Source organism: Motacilla alba, chromosome 2, assembly GCF_015832195.1.
Source record: "Motacilla alba alba isolate MOTALB_02 chromosome 2, Motacilla_alba_V1.0_pri, whole genome shotgun sequence".
NCBI lineage: Eukaryota > Metazoa > Chordata > Aves > Passeriformes > Motacillidae > Motacilla > Motacilla alba.
Genome location: NC_052017.1, coordinates 119,884,306 through 119,905,351, shown reverse-complemented (window position 1 = coordinate 119,905,351; position 21,046 = coordinate 119,884,306). Strand labels below are relative to the sequence as shown.

The following is a 21,046-nucleotide window of genomic DNA, read 5'->3' as shown; positions in this document are numbered from 1 at the left end:
ATATGGAAACAACTGGCAAAGAAACAACTGACAATCCAGGTAGCATTGTAAGCTGCTTCTGTTCTAAATTTCCTTGACTATACCCTAGCCAAAAGCTTTTTCTTAAGCAATTGAGATGGACTGAACTACAGGGTATTTTTCATCTATTAAAAAATCTCTGTTGCTCTTGACATTACAAGCCATAGCCACAGATTCTAGGGCTGTACTGGTAAAGAGCTCATAGGTATTCAGACAAAAGAAAGTCTCAAACCCCAGTGTTTTTCCAAAACAAGTCCATGATAAAAGGCTGTGGACAGGAGGGAGTATCTGTAGTGTAGGGCATTTTGAATATATCATTATTTGCAACAGTACTTAAAGAGTTTAATGTTGGGTGCACTAATTTCATCATAAGGAAGGGAAACAAAAGGAAAATAGCTTTGCTTTTTTGAGCGCTATCAAGATACATTGGAAAATAGGTTTTAGGCACAGTTTTTCTTAAGAGCTAATTTCTTGCATGGAAGCAAGATCTTTAAAATGGAAATACATGCACACACTCAACTTTAAATTTCTTACCTTCATTCTGCCAGTACCTTTTCTTAAATGTCTGTATCCTGTGCACATGCTATTCATTTTTACTTTTTGGGATCCTTATTGTTTTCCAGTAAAAAATATGACCTATCTAGCCTTGAAAGAATAGTAATTAAAGAGACTTTATATTCTTACTCAAGGGTGTTACAGTTCTCATTAAAAATCAGGTGTGTGTTTTTTCACTTCTACTGTGCATTTATTAACCCCTGCCTGCCTTGAAACTTTCCCTGAACTTAGAGATGGGTGATACACATCCTTTTTTCTGCCTCTTTGACCATCCCACTTTATCTTAAACTTGTTTGTGACATTATTCTGAATTCTCTTCTTTCAACAGAACCTACAAGATGTGAGACAGATTCTTCAGTCCAGTCTTCATCTGTCTCAGAGAGAGATTCATGCAAAGGGAACAAAAGGTTTGTGTATGGTTAAGTGACAGTTTTTCAATAGCACTGTCACATGACTCAGTAATGCTTTCAAGGGGTTTTGGACTGGTGGCAAATAAGATAATTAGTATTATTATTACTGTGGTAGTCTGAGAGTATAAATAAAACAAACACTGGCAGTGGCAGGCCATTCTTTTTACTGGCTATCAGATCTTATTTGAAAATGCAGTATTTATGGTCATTGATAGGGTGGTGATGAGGGTTGTGGCTGAGATTGTGTAACTGAAATTAATTTGTTTTGTAACTGCAGCCAGAATCTCCCTCTGAAAACCTTAGAGATGAAAGGAGAGATGAAAGTTATTTTCTTAAAATCAAAGACAATTTAGTTAGAGGGAGAGCCTGCATGGAAGTTTCAATGGATTTTTTATTTAAATCACTCAAACTCTGATTCTGATGTCTCTTTGGAATCAGTTCATGTTCCTGTGTGAAACTATCCTTAAACCAGAAAAATATTAAATGAAAATCTAATTTGTGAATTGCAGTAGTAATGACAAAGGGGTGTCAGATAATTTAAACAGGGCACGGAGAGTGCCTCCCCTTGCTAGATAGGAACACTTTGTTTAGTATCATTGAAAGCAGACAATTATGGAAGGAAGGGGTTTTGAAGTCAAATTTTTGAATAAGTTTAAAATGTTGATGTTTCACAGAGTGGCTACATAATGCTAAGTGAAACTCGATTTGTGTGTCTGAGACTGGACAAAAGGAGTAACTTGATGAAGGAATATTTTTGCACACTAGTGATATATTTTACCTTCCTAAGAAAAATCAAATATTGCTGTCACAAGGAAAATCACATATTGTAATTTGAAATCAGATAAAATTTCCAATGTTCTGAAAACTATTTATATTTCAAAGTAAACTCTGAGATAATGTTGACTTAAATTTTAGTATTACTTGGAGTGCATTTTAATTTTTTACTTGTATGAATGTTTGCAGACAGAGATATGGAGTCCTCAGCAGTGATTCCTTTTCCTCTTCTGAAGATGATGAGGATTTGGAAATACAGAAGAAGAAGAGAAATTTAAGGAGGTTAATGAACTTAGGGAATAGGGGAGGGAGGAGTGTACCTGGGAGGACTTTGCGTATGCCTAACTATGAAGTTTTGCCATCTTCATTTTGTACCTTTACAAAATTGTCATACATGTTGATATTGACAACTGTAATTGGAGTCTCTAAAACAGGATTTTTATGATTGGCTTTTAATAAGAAATTTGATTTCTAGGTGGGAATGGGAGGAAATGTGGAGATAAAACACTTTGGTGTATTTTCTTGATGTAAAACTTCACTGTTGCTGTGTTTTGCTGGTTTTTTTCAAAGCAAAAACCACTATAAGAGAAAATAGGGGAAATAGATTTTGTTACTTAACAAATGTTCTAGGAATATTAATTTAATAACAGTCTAACAGATGAGTTTTCAGCCTGACATCTTTCAGATGTGTATCTTCTGGCACACACATTCCAAAGCCCTCAGGAAAGCCCAGGAGTTGTGGGCAGCCTTTATAATATTAACACCCACTGAAATAAGTGTTCTCCTGGGCTGTAACTTTTTGAAGGTAAAAGCTAAAACTATTTGAAAGATGTCAGTGTGTTTGGGAAGGGGAGGAATTCTTCCATCATGATAATCGAGGTCAGTCCATGGTCTATTATATGGAATAATTGTTCTAAGCAATTCCTATATGTGCTGTGTTAACTGCCTTGGATGTTCATAAGTGGTATTGTTGAAATAATTAACTCTGTTTAATGTCTGGAGTGACCACTTTCCTTTATCTACTCATAGCCATTAAATGTAAAACATTGGAATGAGTATTTACCTATTTAGGAAGTTCATGCTGATTTATAAGCTCTTCTGCATTTGCTTGTTGTCATTAGAAAATCAAAAATCTTCTATCTGCGTTGTAAGTTAGAAAGCATATTTTTTTCCTCAATTCAAATCAGATCTCTTCTGTCAGCTTTCAGAAGTGTGCCTCAATGGGAGTTGACAAGGATACCGTGAAAACTGGAGGAAGTCTGGCTGGCATGGAGCAAATGCAAATAGATGGTTCAGTAAGTATTTTTGAATCACTGTGGTAGTGTGACATTTGTAATATTTATGGAAGCTTCCAGTAATGGGGCATCTATAACTCCCTTGGTTTACAGTTTTCTCTCAGGCAATCCAGCTTCTCATGGAACCTTATCAAGGCTTCAGCTTTCTTTAACATATAAAATGTGTTCTGTTGACTTCATCTTTAGGTACAGTTTGATGGTGTGGGTGGTCTTTCTGACCACATTTCATCTTTAAAAGAGATGGTCATTTTTCCATTGCTTTATCCTGAAATCTTCGAGAGATTGAAAATTGAACCTCCAAGGTAACAGACACTGTTTAAAACTCTAAAGTTCTAATTTAGCTATTTTCAGGAGAATTCAGCTGGGGCATCATTATGTTTTCATGCTTCCAAATTCTCAGCAGTTGATTTTTTTTCAACAGTAGTAAAATGTAACTTAAAAAAAATTGGTAGAATCCAGTATATATGTAGGCCCAAAGATTTACTGTGTGGTGAGACCATCCTTTCAAAGTCTCTTGCCTTTCAAAGGCAGAGTTGAGGATTTCTTCTTTATAGCTCTATATGGAGGTGGACTTGATTGGTTTGTAAGCAGAAAGTACTTTCTACTCAAAGTCAAATGTTTGTTTAGCAGAAGTCCACTTGTCTCTGCCACCAACTCTTTTTTTTTTTTTTAAAGTTCTCAAGTATCACTTTTGCAAGTGATAGGATATGCAACTAGAAACTTTTAGTGTTTGTTATATTTGAGCTAAAATCATAATCTGTTCTCTTTTTACAGAGCTAAGTGGCTTCTGTGCTACAATAAAAGACCAGTGCTTTAATTGTTACCTTTATATATTCTTGGTCAACAAAACTCAGTCATGGCATATTGAATTAGGACCTAAAATTCTTTGCCTTCAGTAACTTTAAAAGTATTTCAAAATAGAAAGAAAATATTTTTGTGCTTTGCTTCTTTATTAATTGAAATTCTTTTTTGAAGCAGCAGTGTATTGGCTTTTCTAGTTGATGTAAGTGCAGAAATGCAGAATATCTTTCCAGCTTTAGAATACTTCTTCCTTTATCACCACCAAAGGGAAGCCAATGCCAGTAACTCAAAGCTTTCTAAAGGAGAATCAAATGTTTTACTATAAAACCTTGATTTATGTGAAAACAAGAATGAATATGGAGTGCATCATTGAAAAATGAACTGATGATTCCTAAGTTAGCCTAGTCTCAGATTCTGCATTGGAAGTTTGTTCTTGTTTGGCTCCAGCCACCCCTGCTGGATTGTCAGAAGTTTTGAAAGTGTCCTTTTGGGATGTTGCAAGTTTTTATCAAGGTTTTGTATTTCTGCATTATCCTCTTTACTGATTTTGTTTGCTGCCTTGGAGAACTGTGTAGGAACATTTTTGGCTTTTCTCTTACTTCAGCTGTTACTGCTATCTTATCCATGGGGTGTTTTGTTTAGGAGAGCAGAGTTGTGTGTTTTAAGGATGGGGTTTGTAATAGATGCTTTTCCATGATGTTTTTTTCCTTATGTGACTTTTAATTTTTTTAATTTTTTTAATTGCAGAGGCTGTCTGTTCTATGGTCCTCCAGGGACGGGAAAGACACTGCTTGCTCGTGCACTTGCTAATGAATGCAGTCAAGGTGACATGAGAGTGACCTTTTTTATGAGAAAAGGTGCTGAGTGCCTGAGTAAATGGATAGGAGAATCTGAACGACAGCTTCGTATATTATTTGAGCAGGTAAGGTTGAAATTTGGCATGTGTTCTCTCTGAGTTGGAATTAAATTTCCATGGTCTACAACATGTTTTGTCAGCACTTTCACTGAAATGGGATTGCCACTGTTTCCTTTTTCAGTGAAGTTCTAGGGGTTTGAAATGTTGAGATGTATTGGGAAAGGTTAGTAAAGGAAATAAGAAAATCCTGCAAAGCACCACCCTCCTCTCCCCCAAAACAACAAACCAAACAACCTCCCAAAAAGTCACAAAAAATGTTTCAAGAAGAAAGAGGTGGTGGCTTAAGATCAGATTGAAAGAGATGCAGGCTGAAAGCATTGTCATTTAAACTGATAACAGAGGGTTGCTTCCAGAACCTGTAACTTAGCTAAGTCCTGTCTCTGTTCTTGTGGTTGCCAGGTAGATGTAAAAACTACTTATGTGGTTTGCTTCTTGTCACCCAGTCTCCTTGAGTTGCTATAGGATGCTGTCTTCTGTTACTCATGCCACTTTACTCTGTTAGCTCAGTTAAGAGAGTCTGAAAAATTTAGTTAGTGCCTTTCAAACCATGATGTTTTTCATGCATTTTCTCTTTCAAGTAAGGCTGTTTTCCTGATGTCAATATTCCTGTGTTTTTATTGTAGGCCTACCAGATGCGACCTTCAATTATTTTCTTTGATGAGATTGATGCTCTGGCTCCTGTACGGTCCAATAAACAAGACCAAATTCATAGGTAGGATATGTTTTGTATCTACATAGAAGCTGCTTTATCTTTGTGAAAAAAAGATGGCAACTTCCTTTACTTCAAGTGACACATTCATTTTTCCTGAAAATTAGTAATTCTGTGCAAATGAATCTCAGAGATTTTTAAACAGTACTTGAAAACAGTTTGCTGAGCTTGATATCAGCAAAAGGTCTGTGTTACCTTATCTGTATTTTATTATGACTTAAAATGAGTCTTTTGCTAAACAGCATCTCATAAATAAAAACTTGTTCTTTTTGAATGATCGCTGGACAAGGTTATGTGTAACTGAAGAAAATTTACTAAGCTGGTGAATGAAAACCATATTTTTCTGTTAGCTCTGTTGTGGGTACACTTCTGGCACTTATGGATGGCTTAACCAGCAGAGGAGAGGTTGTAGTGATAGGAGCCACCAACAGACTGGATTCTATAGATCCTGCTTTGCGAAGACCTGGGCGCTTTGAACGAGAATTCCGCTTCAGTTTGCCAAACAAAGAGGTCAGAACTTCCACTCAACCTTACGCTTCTGTGGCGAAGTCCATTTTCATGACAAATCCCTGTAATAAGGCAGCATTGTGCAGCAGTGCAAGTCTCCATCTGCAGTGTACAGTTTGGACAAAAGCTATAGGGAGACAAAAAGGGATATTGGAGAAATTGAATTGCATTGTACAGGGCAGACCTGGCACTGAATATATATGATTAAGGTGATTTCAACAAGTAGTTAACTCTCTGCTTAGTTTCGGTTTCTCTGTGACTGGTGAAGAAAATGGGATGCTGATAGTAACTGAAATGTTTAAGAAAGAATGGGTATATTAATTAGTTATGAACTACCCATCTAGCATCTTGAAAGTAAAAGAAAGGATGAGAGAATGCCTCCTTGGTAATAAAAACTTTGGTCAAGGATGATGCTAAAGCAAATTAAGTATGTTCAGATCTTACTGGAAGTTATTGACAGGGACTTGGACACAGATGTGAAGGATACTGCAGTAGCTTGGGAAGCTTCTAGTTCAGTGGCAATAGTTAAGCAATATAAAATGAGCATTTAGTAACAAAAACTATTGAAGGGGGGAGATAGCTTGCAAAACTGGAGACCTCTTTTTGTGTTTTCTCACTGGCTATCTCTGATATTTCTTTTCACTTCCTGGAAAAAGGATAAAAAGATTCATTGGATTGAAAGCTAGTAAAAGTGTACAAATATTTTTCTCCAGTTTTCATCTGCTCTCAGGAACAAGAGATGAGGTGCCATTAAAAAGATCTAATACATGATTCTCTACTGTGATAGAGTTCTAGAAGTCTGCCATAATTAATCTGTGTACTAAAAGTTTCATGAAATTTGCTTAATTTGAGAGAATTTTCTTTGATGAAAATACCTCTGTTTGCAGATAAGGATTTTACAATGATTTTTTTCTTCAGAATCATTAGGTCTCACACTTGGGAAAAGTCACTTTTATGGTAGATGTAAATGCCTTTTACTTTACTGCAGCCCCAGCAAGAATTTATTTTAACAAGTTCAGAATTATTAAATTTCCTGCTTGAAGAAGCAGACAGTACATTAATAAATAAAATACTAATACTATACTTTACTATACTTTTAAAATACTAAAAGGTTTAGCAGATAAGAAAGATATTTGTATTAGTGTAAGGGATTTTGTGGGTTTGTGTTGTCATTGTTGTTTTAAGAGAAACTTGGAGCAAACTGAATGCAACTGTTTCCAGGCAAGAAAAGAAATTTTCAAAATTCACACACGAGACTGGAAGCCGAAGCCATCGGACAACTTACTTGAAGAGCTGGCTGAAGAATGTGTTGGTGAGCTTGAAAACTCTGGGTTACTACATGTGACTTGAGTCCTAGGGAGCCTGAGCTTGTAGCAGGCAGTACTCGAGCTCTTGTACCTTGTGGCAGAGAGAGGCAGTGAGGAGGCATTCGGCATGGGACCAAATTTAAACACTGCTTTCGATTTTCTTTTTGTCTCTCAGAACATTGAATGGGTTTGTGACATCTTTCCCAGGAACAAAGTTTTGAGCAGCAGGCTGCTGCCTAAGTGCAGGATATTAGGCTGCAAGCCATGTAACAGAACTTTTCTGCAGCGCAGTAACTCTTTAAATTGTCTCTTAGCCTGGTAATTTTTGGCTGCATACAAAGTCTTTCAGTGCTGCCCTTTAGAAGTGCTGGCCTTGAATTCTGTTTTGTCTGAGATTGACATAACATTTGATTCCTGTTTTGTTTATTAGGATACTGTGGTGCTGATATTAAAGCCTTATGTGCCGAAACTGGTCTCTGTGCTTTGCGGCATCGCTATCCTCAGCTATATGAAAGCAGACAGAGACTGCAGATAAACATGGATTCAATTAAAATAAAAGCAAATGATTTTTCCATGGCCATGCAGAAGACTGTCCCAGCTTCACGGAGGGTTGTGCCTTCCCCTGGGCAAGCACTATCAGCTATTTCAAAACCACTGTTAGAAGACACACTGGAAAGGATTTTACAAACCTTGCAGAGAGTATTTCCCCATGCTGAGCTTGCACTAAAGAAGGACCAACAGCAAGGTAGAACATCTACATCCACTTGTTTTAAAATCTGCCAGAGCAAAAGCTTGTGATCTGTGCAATCAACATACACAAATGTACTGAGCTGTACTAGCAGCACAATTCTGTAATTTGTGTGTGCACAATGCTGGGTGGGAGCTGTGAGTGACATGCAAAAGCAGTCAAGAAATATGCATTCTCTGCTGGAGGACCCTGTTTCTGACAGGAGCTAGCATCACATTTATCACTTGCAGAGAGGAATCAAAGGTTTAAATTATTAGCACCTCTCTTCAAATAAATGCTTAAAGCAGGAGAAATGTTTTTCAAGTGTCTGGGAGCTAAATAAGTTGTTCCTAACCATCTTTATTCTAAGGAGAAAAACTCACAAGTTTTGTCAACAGAGAGATAATAACTGATGCAAATCATGGGACATAGGACAGCTTGGTAGAGACTTGTGCATTCTCCTTTGATGTGTGGTAGAATGAGCTCTTCAGGAAATAGCATTCAAATGATGAAATACAAGAGAAGTGTTTTCCAGCACCGATTTTGAAGGTGTATTAATGCAAGAGGGAGATGGACTATGCAAGAAAGTTAACAAACCTCACTTCTCTTTAAATCCTGTTTTAGGAAATCATGTGTTTGATAGTGATGAGGAATCACCATCAATCTCTGAAGAGAAGCCAACTCATCGCAAGAAGGCAGAATTCCTCACTTTCAGCAGGTACATTTGTCTCTGTTGTGGCTCTGTTTTTAAGACAGCTGAGTGTGTAAACTGTTTGGTGTGAGGGATGCTAGATGAAGGAGCTGAGAGTGTGTGTGTGAGGTGATCAATATTTGCCAGACATAAGTGTGAAGCTCGTTACTCCTGTTCTGAGTACACTGCCCTGGCCCATCAAACGGAACTGTTGTGTGGGTATTTGGCTGGACAGTCCCACTCTGGGAATTAAGAGCTGTTACTTAATCCAGCCAAAAGAGTAGCAGATGTGCTGGGGACTGGCAGGATTTCTAGCAGAGGCAGAGTACCAGTTTGTGAGAAAGTAGGCTTTGATTGTTTTCCTGTTTGCGGACCAGCTTATTATTTTGTGGAACAGGGAGGGTATTTACAAAACAAAGTGTGTAGGAAAAAACTTTAATGTCTGTTTTCCTATTCATCACCCATTTTTAAACTTGTTTTCATCTTATTGCTGTAGAAATCCTCGTGACCAGCCAACATCTTACAGGCCACGGTTCTTACTAATCGAAGAGCCAGGATCTGGGCAAGCTTCTGATTTGGCAGCTGCAGTAATACATTCCCTGGAAAAGTTTCCCATTTATACACTAGATACACCAACTTTGTTTGCTAGCACATTACCAGATGAAACATGTGTACAGGTAGCTTTTTTTCTCGTTCGTCTCATAGGATTAGTGTATAAACTAGTGAAGTAAGCAAAAGTCATTGTGAGTTTAAGTGACCTGATTTAAATGTGCTGTTTTGTTTACTTTTGTCTGAAAATCCACTTTTCCGATGGAATGATACCACATAAGGATTTTATACATAGCCGTGTTATCCATTTGAAATGTAACAGGGAGAATATTACTAGCAGCTCAGGAAGATGGGAATTGCTGCTAATAAACCCCTCTCTGTGGCAAGAAATCCTGCTGGTCTCATGAGGGATTCAGAAAATTGGTTTTGTTGTTTCTTAAGAGTCTGTGCTACCAGTAGATGGCTCTGCATCGACCTGACAGCGTGTCAATGCACCTTCTGTAGCCTCTTTTTTAAATTGTGTTTGTACGGCAGCCAAGGTTTTGAGGCAAAGACATTGTTTTGTTTGGATTTTTTGTTACATATGCAGCTTTTAATGCTACTGTGTATGCAGCAAAAGTGTTAAAATTCATGGAATACTTAGATTTGTATGATATTGAGTTTTCGTTAACCAGGAAAACAAAATATAAGCAGTTTAGTGCTGTTTTGCATTTTTACTTTTGGGCAGTAAATCCAGTTTGTTTTTTGGCATCACTGTATTAAAATATTTTGATCTCTAGTAGCAGCATTTGAGAACTATAGAAGTTAGGACAGACATTATGTGACTGGGTACTCATTTGTCCCATAGGAGGAGCAAGTCCTTTGCAGATTGTTAATCTGAAATGGTGCATGGAGAAGTTTGTTGTGTGAAAGGACTGTTCCACTTCCCTCATGCAGCAGATGTGAGCTGTCTTCTGCAATTGAGGGGCCACTTGTAGGTAGTGGCTTGTGTTTTTCCAAAGCCCACCTTTGGTAATGAGAGGCAGTCAGTGATTTAGCTCTTCAGACAGTCTAAGGACTGGTCACCTCTTATAAAATGTGCTTGAAGTTATGAATTATAGCCAGGCATCTTGTGCTGTGTTAGTCCTCATCTTTTCACATTTCACTTTGTTTGTTCAGCCTGTGCTCCAGTCTGAATTGGGTGTGTGTCCCTTCTGAACTGAAAACGTTGTGTAGTGATTTCTCCAGGCAAATACCAAAGACCTTGCCGAAGAGTTAGCTTTGGGTTTTTTCAGGCACACCACTACATTGGCTGAGTTCTTAGGCTCTTTTGGAGTTATCTTATACCTAAGTAGTTTTGAAATCAGGCAGAGATTCAGGTCTGTTACTGTCTGCATAGAAATGTCTATATTTGAGTCAAAGTGCAAATTTTACCTGGTTATTAAGGAGTAATTTATCAATTTGTCTTGATGTCTTGCATTTATACTTCTTATTTCATAAGGTAGTTTGAGTGATATGTAGTTATTTAGTAGTCTGTTGTACACGATGTAGTTTTTTATCAAAAAAACCCTTTTATTTTACTAGTTGATGCGAGAAGCTCAGAGATCAGCGCCAAGTATCATATATGTCCCACAAATCTCTTCATGGTGGGACACTGTTGGAACTACATTGAGATCTGTTTTTACAACACTACTGCAGAGCATCCCGAGGTTTACTCCAGTTTTATTCCTTGCAACATCTAATGTACAACTGAGAGATCTCCCAGAAGAGGTATTTCAGTCAATACTTTTCTTCCTTCGTTACTCAATTTCTTGTTAATTTTAACTCCCTGAAGCATTAGACTTACATGCCACTCTTAAGCAAATTCAAACCCAGTCCCTTAAAACTTGCTTAGACAAAACAATGCTGTAAGCATTTGCCTGAGGTGTTTTCTGAGTAAAGATTGACTTTGATCCAGCTTTTTCTCCCTTCTCACATACTCAACATTATTAGACAGGTGTATGGGCTTGCTTCCAACAACGGTTTTGGTGGCTTCAAGGTGCTTAGGTATGTCCGTAGTGAAGAGTGTGGTGCTTAAAAGGTAGCTAGGAAAGAAATATTGTTTTTCTGAAAGCGTTTTTACAGAAAAGTCAGTCATTTTTGCTGAAAAAATGCAGAAGTCACACTGTTATTGATGGAATGTAATTTCAAATTTTAATTATTTTTTAAAAATTTAATTGTGTCCTTCATCTGGGTGAAAACTCAACAAATTAGAAAGCTAAGGTCCAGTTTCTGTTTAAGCAACTTGGAAATAAATTTTAGGTGTATTTTTTAACAGAATTCTTCAAGAGGACATGCTGAGCTTTGTAGACATGTGAGAATGTTCATTAAAGGAGGGTGTTCAAAATGTGAATGTGTTGCTCAGATTATTTTGTCTCAGTAACAGAAGTTTTCATACTGTTAATAAGTGCCTTCTAAAATAAGGATTGAAATCCTTTCTATAATCTTTGGTAGCAGAAATAGAAAAACTGAATACAACTTGGAAGTATTCAAATTTAGACACTTCATTTAAATTAATTACAAATAAAATTAGAGAAAACCCAAACACCTTACTAAAAAGCCAGCGCTTGTCCTCTGAGCCTTGCCATTTTCCCTCTGTAGATGCCATCAAGATTCAAGGCAAAGGACAGCAAGGCACATAAATGGCAAATAAGCAGCCTTGTGCATGGTGAATCCCCAGTCATCCCTTTCTCAGTTGTTTATCATACAGTTTCTTCATGGAGCTTAAAATCTAGAATGTGATCCTTAGAGAAGGCTCTTTAAATTGCCATGCTATAAAAACCTAGTCTTTTAAGGTCACAAAGATAACTGTTAATTTATAGTCTTATCCAGATAAGTATTCAGTTTAATTCAGAGAGGTACTCATTTTTTGGAACAGAATATAAGAAGTTTGCATGGCCTTGTATAACTGAAGTATATTTTTTCTTCATGCTTTAGATAAAAGCATTGTTTAATAATGAATATGAGGAAGTTTTCAGAATCCCGCGTCCGACCTGTGCTGAGAGAAGACGTTTTTTTGAGGACTTAGTTATGAAGCAAGCTGCTCAACCTCCTGCATTAAAAAACAATACAAGTGAGGAGGATGTTCTGCATACAAAACTTTGCTAACTCTAGGTTAACAGTTAATACAGTATTTGCTTGGGTGATAATTTTCTATCAATCATTTTTCATGTGCTTGTATATGAGTACCATCAATTAACTACAACTTTCTGATTCAATGAAGCTTGCCAGCCTTTGGAAGTGCTGCCTGTAGCACCACCACCTAAGCCTCGAAAGCTGACAGAGGAAGAAATAAGACAGTTGGAAGAGCAGGAAGAGGATACCTTGCGTGAACTCAGGATTTACTTAAGAGATGTGGCTCAAAGACTTGTCATTGACAAACGTTTCAAAGCATTTACAAAGCCCATTGTCTCAGAGGAGGTTAGTATTGACTTATAATACCATTATAACTGTGTGTATTCATAATTCTTCTGTGTTTATGTTTCTTGGTCTTCTTGTGCTCTTTCTAGGAAGGTTTGTCTTTCATGTTAGGACCGTACTATTCTGATTTTCCAAGAAGGAAGTGAATTTTGCTTTTACTTGACTCCTTGAGACTCTCAAATGTTTATTATTTGAGTATTCACTGAAAGCCCTATGTTCTTTCTAAAAAGTCTTTAAAACTTTAGAATATTTCAGTTAGAAGGGGTCTACAAGGATGATCTAGTTCAAGTGCCAGTTACACCAAATGCCAACACAATTTGCCTATGGAAAGGTTTGGATACATAGTTACGTTACATCACTGAAAAGCAGAGAGATCACTTTGTATTTATAAAAGTACCTAAAGGGCTGTTTTAATGAAGTCTAAAGCTCTTTGATTAAATAGTTTCTATGAGAACAGGAGTAGAAGCAGCAATTTGTCAAATAAATTTTCAGATACTATTCCAGTTTCATCTGGGGCTTTTCTCAGTACATAATCAACCATAAGGGCTCCATGATTTCTCTTGCTCCTATACAGTTCCCATTGAATTTATTGAATAAGTCTATGCCAGGGGCATGTACTTCAAAGTCAGTTGTAGTTTTAAGATAGTTTTGCATTTCAGCAAAGTCCCATTCCCCTAAGCATCCACTCACTTGTCTTTTTCTCTCCTTGTAGTTTCCAAGATGTGAATAACCTATAAACACATAGATGTCCTCATCTAAAGTAGTCATTAGGCTTCTTTTAAGCTCTGAGTAAAGAAATTGACATTTCTGGGTCCAGTTATCTCATTCTAGAGTAGATGACAGGTGCTTCAAAGGTGCAAATCCCTGCAGTTTTTTTCTTGCTGCCTACAACACAGAGAATCCAAGGTGACATTACTGAGAAAGGTTTCTCTGCAGTGATTTTCTGAAAGGAAGTGAAATGCATCGCACCAGTTCCCCTCTCTGCTCCACACACACTTCTGACCACGCTGCTTCTTTTTTCCCCCCCTCTCCTGGTCTGTCTCTTCAAAGGCACCTGAAATACCTTTTCGATTTTCAAGAAGCTGGTTATTTTCTGCATCTTTATAAATATAAATATTTATAAATAAATATTATAAATATTTGGGGCTCTTATGATGTCCTTTATTTGACTTTATGAAAGTGATTAATTTTTGTAGCTTAAATCTCTGAGCACGCATGTTTAATTTGTAGGCACCCAATTACAAGGACACCATTAAACAGCCCATGGACCTCTCAACAGTTCTCTCCAAGATTGACATGCACCAATACTTAACTGCAAGAGATTTTCTAAAGGACATCGATCTAATCTGTAGCAATGCTTTAGAGTACAAACCAAACAAAGGGCCTGCAGGTACAGGTGTATTTTTTATCCCTAATTTGGAAACATTTCAAATGTATAAATTAATAGATTTTTGTCTGTGGAAATTTAGTAATCCCACAATGGATATGGTATTAGATAATTTTAAGGATCCCCATTAGATAATTTTAAACAACCCCAGAGAGCATTTCTTGCCAGGTTTTAAATGTTTTAGTATTAAATATATTGTTTGGGTATGGAATTGTGAAGGTGTGTTCATTGGTAGCTAGTACTTTTTCTTAAATAATTAACTTTTCTGGTTTTATGGTGAAAATACAGACTGAGATAACCTTTCAGAACCTGCCTATGAAAAAAGAAAAGTCATTCTAATTAACCAAAATAAAGAGTTTCATTGACTGGTAGAAAATGCTCAGTTCTGGCTGTAAAATTTCAGATCATCTCCTGAGGCACAAAGCTTGTACTTTGAGTGATACTGCATATTCCATAGTGAGGCATGAAATGGATGAAGGTTTTGAGCAACGCTGCCAAAAAATTAAAGAATCTCGTAAGAAAAGAGGTATGTTTTTTGATGCTGAGGATTTTGAGACTTGTCTCATGCTTTGTAACCGGCCACACAAGACACAATTCTTTGCTCTGCGGGTGTAAGAAAGCAAACCCAAAGTGTAATGTGAAATGGAAGATGCCTGCAACACCTGTGGACACCAGTACCTCCTGCTCTAATGGCAAGTTGCATTTTATTCAGACTTTCTTGGAAAAGGTGCTGAAGTCACTGCTACTTTCTCTGTTCCTGTGGCCTAAAAGCAGGTTTCTGTGATGCTTGGTTCTTCATGCTGGAGGCATTGAATTTTTCATTATGCTGCTTCAAATTGTGGGGTAAATCGTGAGGTCAGTCATTTAGTATGGTTATGAAGTTGAATGCACTGGCTGCATGGCATTCTAAGAGCCTGGCCTTGATGTCCCAACTGACACTTAATGGCAACTACATCTTGAAATTCGAAACATTGTCCGTGTCTGTTTTGAATATTCAGCTAGTTACCCATTACATGAAACAGTGTTTTTCCCTTCCCTGCCTATAATATATCTAATAGAGAACTGATCTCATTAACTTGCAACCTTTTCTCTGGACACATGTAGGTAGATGGTACAGAAGCTCCTGTGGTTATTTTCCTTGCAAGATGCTGCTGCTGCATTTTAAAGAAAGGACTGCTTTGGGAGTGGTTTGGATTACTCTTTTTTGGTATTTCTTTGTAGATAAGTCAAAAAGAAAATGCAAAATGAAGGAAGACTCTTCAAGTATCTCAGTAAAGAGGGAGAATATTCAGTTTGTATCCTCCCAGGACAGTCCTATGGAAGAACATGAAAATGTACTTCAAGGACAACAGAAAAATGGGACAGAAGATGAAAGTGAGAGAGTGACCCTTGAGGCTAAATTTCCTGCTGAAGAAAAGAGTGTCATGGTTCCTGAATGTTCAGACCTTAGAGAGGAGAGTGAAATGCCAGATTGCCAAATAGCCAGAGCTCTTGAAGATGCAGGTTCAAGCGGTAAGTGAAAGGTCAAACAGGTAATTTTGCTCCTTTTTGTTCTTGAGGAGGATTACACTATTTATTAGGTTTTAGCCTTCTTGAATTTCATTCTGTTACTATTTTGTGCCTCTCTTAAATCAACACACAGTGTTCCTTGCATAATGATGTTGCTGCTGTAGTAGTGTTGGCTACAGCCATGGTTTTTACAGTGGCTGGGTTTTTATTGATTCTACAGTTTGTTTTCCAAATGGTACCAAATTGTACAAGTATCTTCCCAGTAATAAGCAGCCTAAGTGTAAACTGTACTGCTGTATTTAAAACAGTGTGGACTCAGAGACCCCTGTGGAATAGAAGAATTATGTCCTAATGTTTGAAATGTAAAATGTGTGATGTGTTTCCTAACCTAAAATACTAGTTTTTTAGACCATGTTTGTTTTTTTTAACTTCAGGTTTACTATGCAGTGGTGTAGTGGCAGCATGAATATTTTTTCTTAGTTTTACCCTGCCTTTTTTCTCTAGTGGTTTTTTTTCATGTCTGAGTTCCTGGTTTTTATACAGCAGCACTAGAAAGATAGAAGTCAAGTATTCCTCGGTAAAAAAAAATTATAACAGTTCTGTCTCTGTTATTGCAGAGAGCTAGTCTTTTCCAGGTACAGGATACTTCACTGATACTGTATTCCAGATAATGAGAAATCTTGATTTCAAAAATGTGTGTAATTCCAGATTCACAAGTGCATCATACAGCTTGTGTGGGGCATTCTCAGGTGGATGAGCAACTGCTAGTATGTGATGGGGAAGCAAAGAAAATTCACACACAGGGAGTGTCTGTGGATTATTCTGAACTCAGAGTAAGTCTCATTTCAATTTTGCTGATACTGAAGTAGGATGTTTTCTTGCTACCTGTATGGTCGTCAGTTAAGTCACTTGTTAACCAATGCCAATTCAAACAATTCACGAGAGGGATATATAGCTTGTGAAATGATTCAGCCTGTAAGGACTGTTGTTTCCAGAGCTGGTGTAGATGGCTGCTTTTGGTTTTGTCAAACTGAATTTTAGGAGGTTGTTCTCTTCCTAATTTTCAATGTAAAAGGGCTTGTTAAATTTTAAGTTAGCTCGCTGTCAACCTGCTGCTGCTGTTGATTAGCAGGTTTTGTGATGGACTGGGGAGATGGCTATTTTGGTTTGCTGTTTGCATGATTTCATTAATTAGGACCTGGAAAAGTACCTTGATTTTTAGCAGTGATGACTTTAAACCTGAAATTAGAAGGTTGACCAAAATATCATCCTGGATAAAATACCAATATCTGCTTTGCTCAAATGCTTTCAAAATTCAGTGTAAGAATTTTTCATCCATACAGTTACACAGTTTTTCTAGTCCCCTGAAGGATAGAAGTTGTTATCCTAACGTATAGTGAGGGAAAGGATCAAACATGGGCCTAGCTGCAGAGGGAAAAAGAGGTTCCTCTGCATGAACTGGAGAGGGTAGAAGAATGACCTGCCCTTCAGGGGATATAGCCACAATAAATATTCAGGAAATTACTTGATTGAATTTCTGGAGGTTGGTCAAAGCAGAGGAAGCTGCTGTTTACCTGCTGTGATGGGAAAGGGAGTATTACTTGGTTGTTTCCCTTGTGTGGGGAGAAAATCCCCTTTGGTAAAAGGGCTCGCCAGCATAATTTCTATCACATTTTTGAGTGTTGGTCTGAACTGTAGAGGTTAAGTTAACTTTCCAAGATGGCTTCCTAAGGAAGCAAATTTCAGAGGGTTGAGTTGTCCATGCCTGCTTGTATATTTAAAAAAGCTACACAGTTTTTCCTAGAATCAGAATGCAAATGATATGTAATCTGAAATTATTGCCTACTGACTGGAGAAGTGGTAGGGTAGAGCCCTTATGTTTCTGCTCATACGTGTTTCAGCTGTGAGGAGAGGGCTACAGTCATGAAATGCATCTTTTAGATGACTTTTTTCCTTAACATGGGTGTCACTGGAACTCACTGCTTGTAGCAGAGAGCCCGTCCAAAATGGATCTGCTTGATTTTGCATGAGGTTTTTGTTTAGTTGATTTTGTTTATTTTCTTGGAGATTTCTTTTGGATGTGTGTTCACTTATTTGCTTGATATTAGGCGTAGAACTCAAATCTTGCGATAGCTGATCTAAGGGAGGCTGAGTCTGCTGGCAAGGAGTTTGAGGTAGTAATATTTTTATTTGGTGTGGCTGCTCTCTTCAGATACATCTGTACAGCCTCCCACAACACATTGAACAGTTGAACAGCTACTAAACAGCCCCAGCAGTGCTGCTGCTAACTTCTTAGTGTTGCTTTCCCCAGATTACCATATTCACATCTTTGGTAACACAAGGAACTGTATGAGAAATTGGTAATTTCCTACAGACTGCTCTGCTAGTTCATCCACTCTTGAGTTGAAGGGTAGGAGCTGACTGATGTTAGTCACAGTCACAGATTCAGCTAATGGGTAGAGGTGAGCACCTAAGGATGCTTCTGTTTCCATCTGGCAAAACTCTGTCTGGAAGATCAGAAGGCTTGTTTCTGAAAACACATTTTCTAGGGCCCTGCATTGCAACCATGACTTCCCTGAGGCAGCTACTCTGTGACAAAGTGGATCGTATCCCTCCCTGCTGTTCTAGAGGCAGTTGAATCGTAGTTACGATCACTGATGTCATATAGTGATGAGTAAGAAAATCCTGTCAGAAATGTAAGCTTTTTGTCTGACATGTGGAGTATTAATTTGTTTCCTCCAATTAAATCTTTTGAGATACTTAATCAGTTTTCTGAAGTGCCACTTCTATTTAACAATATAAGAAAGTAGGATGTATTTTGTGCTATTCTGAATGGCAGTTTTCATTTTTTTGCTTCAGCAAGTGCTGGATTTGGTCATTGTGGCAACTGAGAATGTCAGTATATCTCGCATGGAAAGACTATATGCTCTCCTTAGCCAGTGCATTTACCGACATCGGGAAGACGATGACAAAACTGAGTTAGTGAAGGTAAGTTTTTTGTCTTGTTGCCCTTTGTGTCCCATGCTGTTATACATGTGTGTGTGTGTTGTGTTTGTGTATGGCTGCACTGTGAACATCATGCTTATTTGGCATTATTCTGTACAGCTCAGTTGCCTGTCTTTCAAGGCTTTCATTTCAGTCTGGAAGACATTTATCCATATTGAAAAACCTTTATTGTATGTTGCATAATTTTTGGCATTTTCAGCAGGAAAAGGCTTGAAGGCAATGGGTTCACCCACTCAAGCCTCTCAAACCAGTTAACCTCAGTGTGTCAATAGCCTTCTCCAGAAGGCTTTCAGGGGTGGGAGGCTGTGAAAGGAGGGTGCATTTCTCAGTGTGTCACTTCCTCTTTCCCCCCTTGCAGGCAGGCACATGTGGTAATGCTTATATAGTAGTCATTCCATTCTTGAAAAGAAATTAAGTATAAAGCATAACAAGAACTTGAGACTATTTTCTAGTCTCATCAGACATTATTTTTAACTAGCACGGCCCAAGCATCTTTAATTTGACAAATGGGGAGTTTTCTGCCTATGACAGTTTGCTAATGAGTCAAATGCTCTAATTTTTGCCTCTAAGAGAGGATTTCTGAGTTGTCAGTACTAGGCAGAAATCTTCCACAGGCACCCAAGGTCCCAGCTGGGCATTCCTAGTATTCAGTTCATTAAGATAGGTTGGGTATTCAATCTTCAGCTTCAAGGCCCTTGAATTCATTTGTCTTTCAGATGCTTGTGCCTGAGAATAGATAAAATTTGTTCAGTCTGCCTTAAAAAATTGAGCAAGCCTGTTCTGTTTGGCCCTAGTCATCTCAATCTCTTCTTCTAGAGCTGATAAAGAGTTAGAACAGACTCTGTTCTGATTATGCAGGCCAGTCCTGAAAAATGCACCCACCCTTCTCTCATAATGATATGGTTTGGTGTAAAAAGGGACCTGTTTATGTTATCTCAGTGCTTTTGAGCTTTTGTGACTGGACTTGATTTTTTAATTTGTTTTTTACTTCTACCTTAACCAAAAAACATATCCTCTTCAGAGTACCTGCATGAGTTGATCAGGAGCAACCTTTGCTGAAGAGAGAGACTTTAACAAGTACTTAATCAGAGTGCAGAAAAGAGCAATTCCAGCTTTTAGTTGTGGCTCTTTGGGAACTGTTTCTTTTCTCATTGTTGAAACCATCATTGATAAAGATCCATAGTCCCATAATACAGATTCTTCCAGTCTCTCTAGCCTATTCTGTATTTTGGGTGCCTAAGGAATTTTTTGAAGCTAATGGGTCTAGAAAGATGTTAGCACATGTATTGGCTAAGCATGTATTGGCTAAACATGACTAACAATTTTAAGTGTCAACAGACTCTTGATTCTTTTGATGAAGAAGCAAACAGGGTTCTCCTGCTTGCGTTCACATTGTGACTTGATTCCTAATTTGTCTTTTTTTCTTGTTAGGCAATGAAGAAAGAAATTGCAACATTAAGTTATCTGTGATAATTGACTTCAGTATATTCTAGTGTTGATGTACTTCTCCCAAATGGAAAAATAATGTTTAATGTCTCAGTAATTGCAGCAACTAAGAACAGATGAATAGAAGAAAGAAACTTCTTTTACCATATGAAGGAAACCAGACATAACCTCCACTCTGACTATGGATCATCTCCTTGCACACTGAGTGAAAGAGCCCGTTTCAAGACAACAATGTTTACTTTCCATGGAAACATCATGAAATTCTTCTAGAGGATCCTGATTCTGACTCCTGATATTGTCACAATGCTTCCAAATATTTTTGTCACTGTAAGATGTGGGAACTGATCTTATTTTTCCTTTAACTTCTTCCTCTAATTTCTAGTGAAGTGAGCTGGGATGTTCTGGGTTCTGCACCTTGGATGCAGCACGCTTGATTGTGTGTACAGACTGGAGATGCTGGAAAGCAGTGCCTCAAAAAAGGACCTGGGTCCTAGTTGATGGTTGAATCTGAGTCAGCAGTGCCCTGGCAGCCAGGAGGGCCAAGCATGTCCTGGGGGCATCAGGCACAGCATGGCCAGCGAGGTGAGGGAGGGGGTTGTCCCACTCTGCTCTGCACTGGAGCAGCCTCACCTTGAGTTGTGTGTGCAGTGTTGGGCTCCTCAATATAAAAAAGACATTAAATTATTAAAGAGTATCCAAAGAAGGGCAACCAAAATGGTGAAGGGCCTCAAAGAAAAGTCATATGTGGAGCAGTTGAGGTCACTTGGTCTGTTCAGCCTGGAGGAGCCTGAGGGGTGACCTCACTTCAGTCTACAGTCCCCCTGTGAGGGGAAGAGGAGGGACAGGCACTGATGTCTCCTCTATGGTGTCCAGTGACAGGACCCAAGGGAATGGTCTGAGGCTTTGTCAGGGGAGGTTTAGGTTGGATATTAGAAAAAAGTACTCCACCCAAAGGGTGGTTGTGCACTGGAATGGGCTCTCCATGGAAGTGGTCACAGCAC

General features: G+C 38.1%; 1 protein-coding gene across 1 annotated transcript; it reads left to right on the top strand.

The window, feature by feature from the left end:
- Positions 1-911: 911 nt before the first annotated feature.
- Positions 912-20,443, top strand: LOC119697402 (ATPase family AAA domain-containing protein 2-like). The gene is given in 21 exon segments (XM_038128146.1): positions 912-980; positions 1,947-2,039; positions 2,959-3,052; positions 3,239-3,354; positions 4,601-4,775; positions 5,393-5,481; positions 5,829-5,988; positions 7,207-7,297; positions 7,723-8,037; positions 8,644-8,737; positions 9,207-9,387; positions 10,823-11,008; positions 12,215-12,350; positions 12,501-12,697; positions 13,928-14,087; positions 14,488-14,666; positions 14,668-14,776; positions 15,306-15,596; positions 16,302-16,426; positions 18,453-18,581; positions 20,031-20,443. Coding segments are annotated over 19 exon segments (2,847 nt in total). The 5' UTR covers positions 912-980; positions 1,947-2,039; positions 2,959-2,977; the 3' UTR covers positions 20,070-20,443.
- Positions 20,444-21,046: the final 603 nt, after the last annotated feature.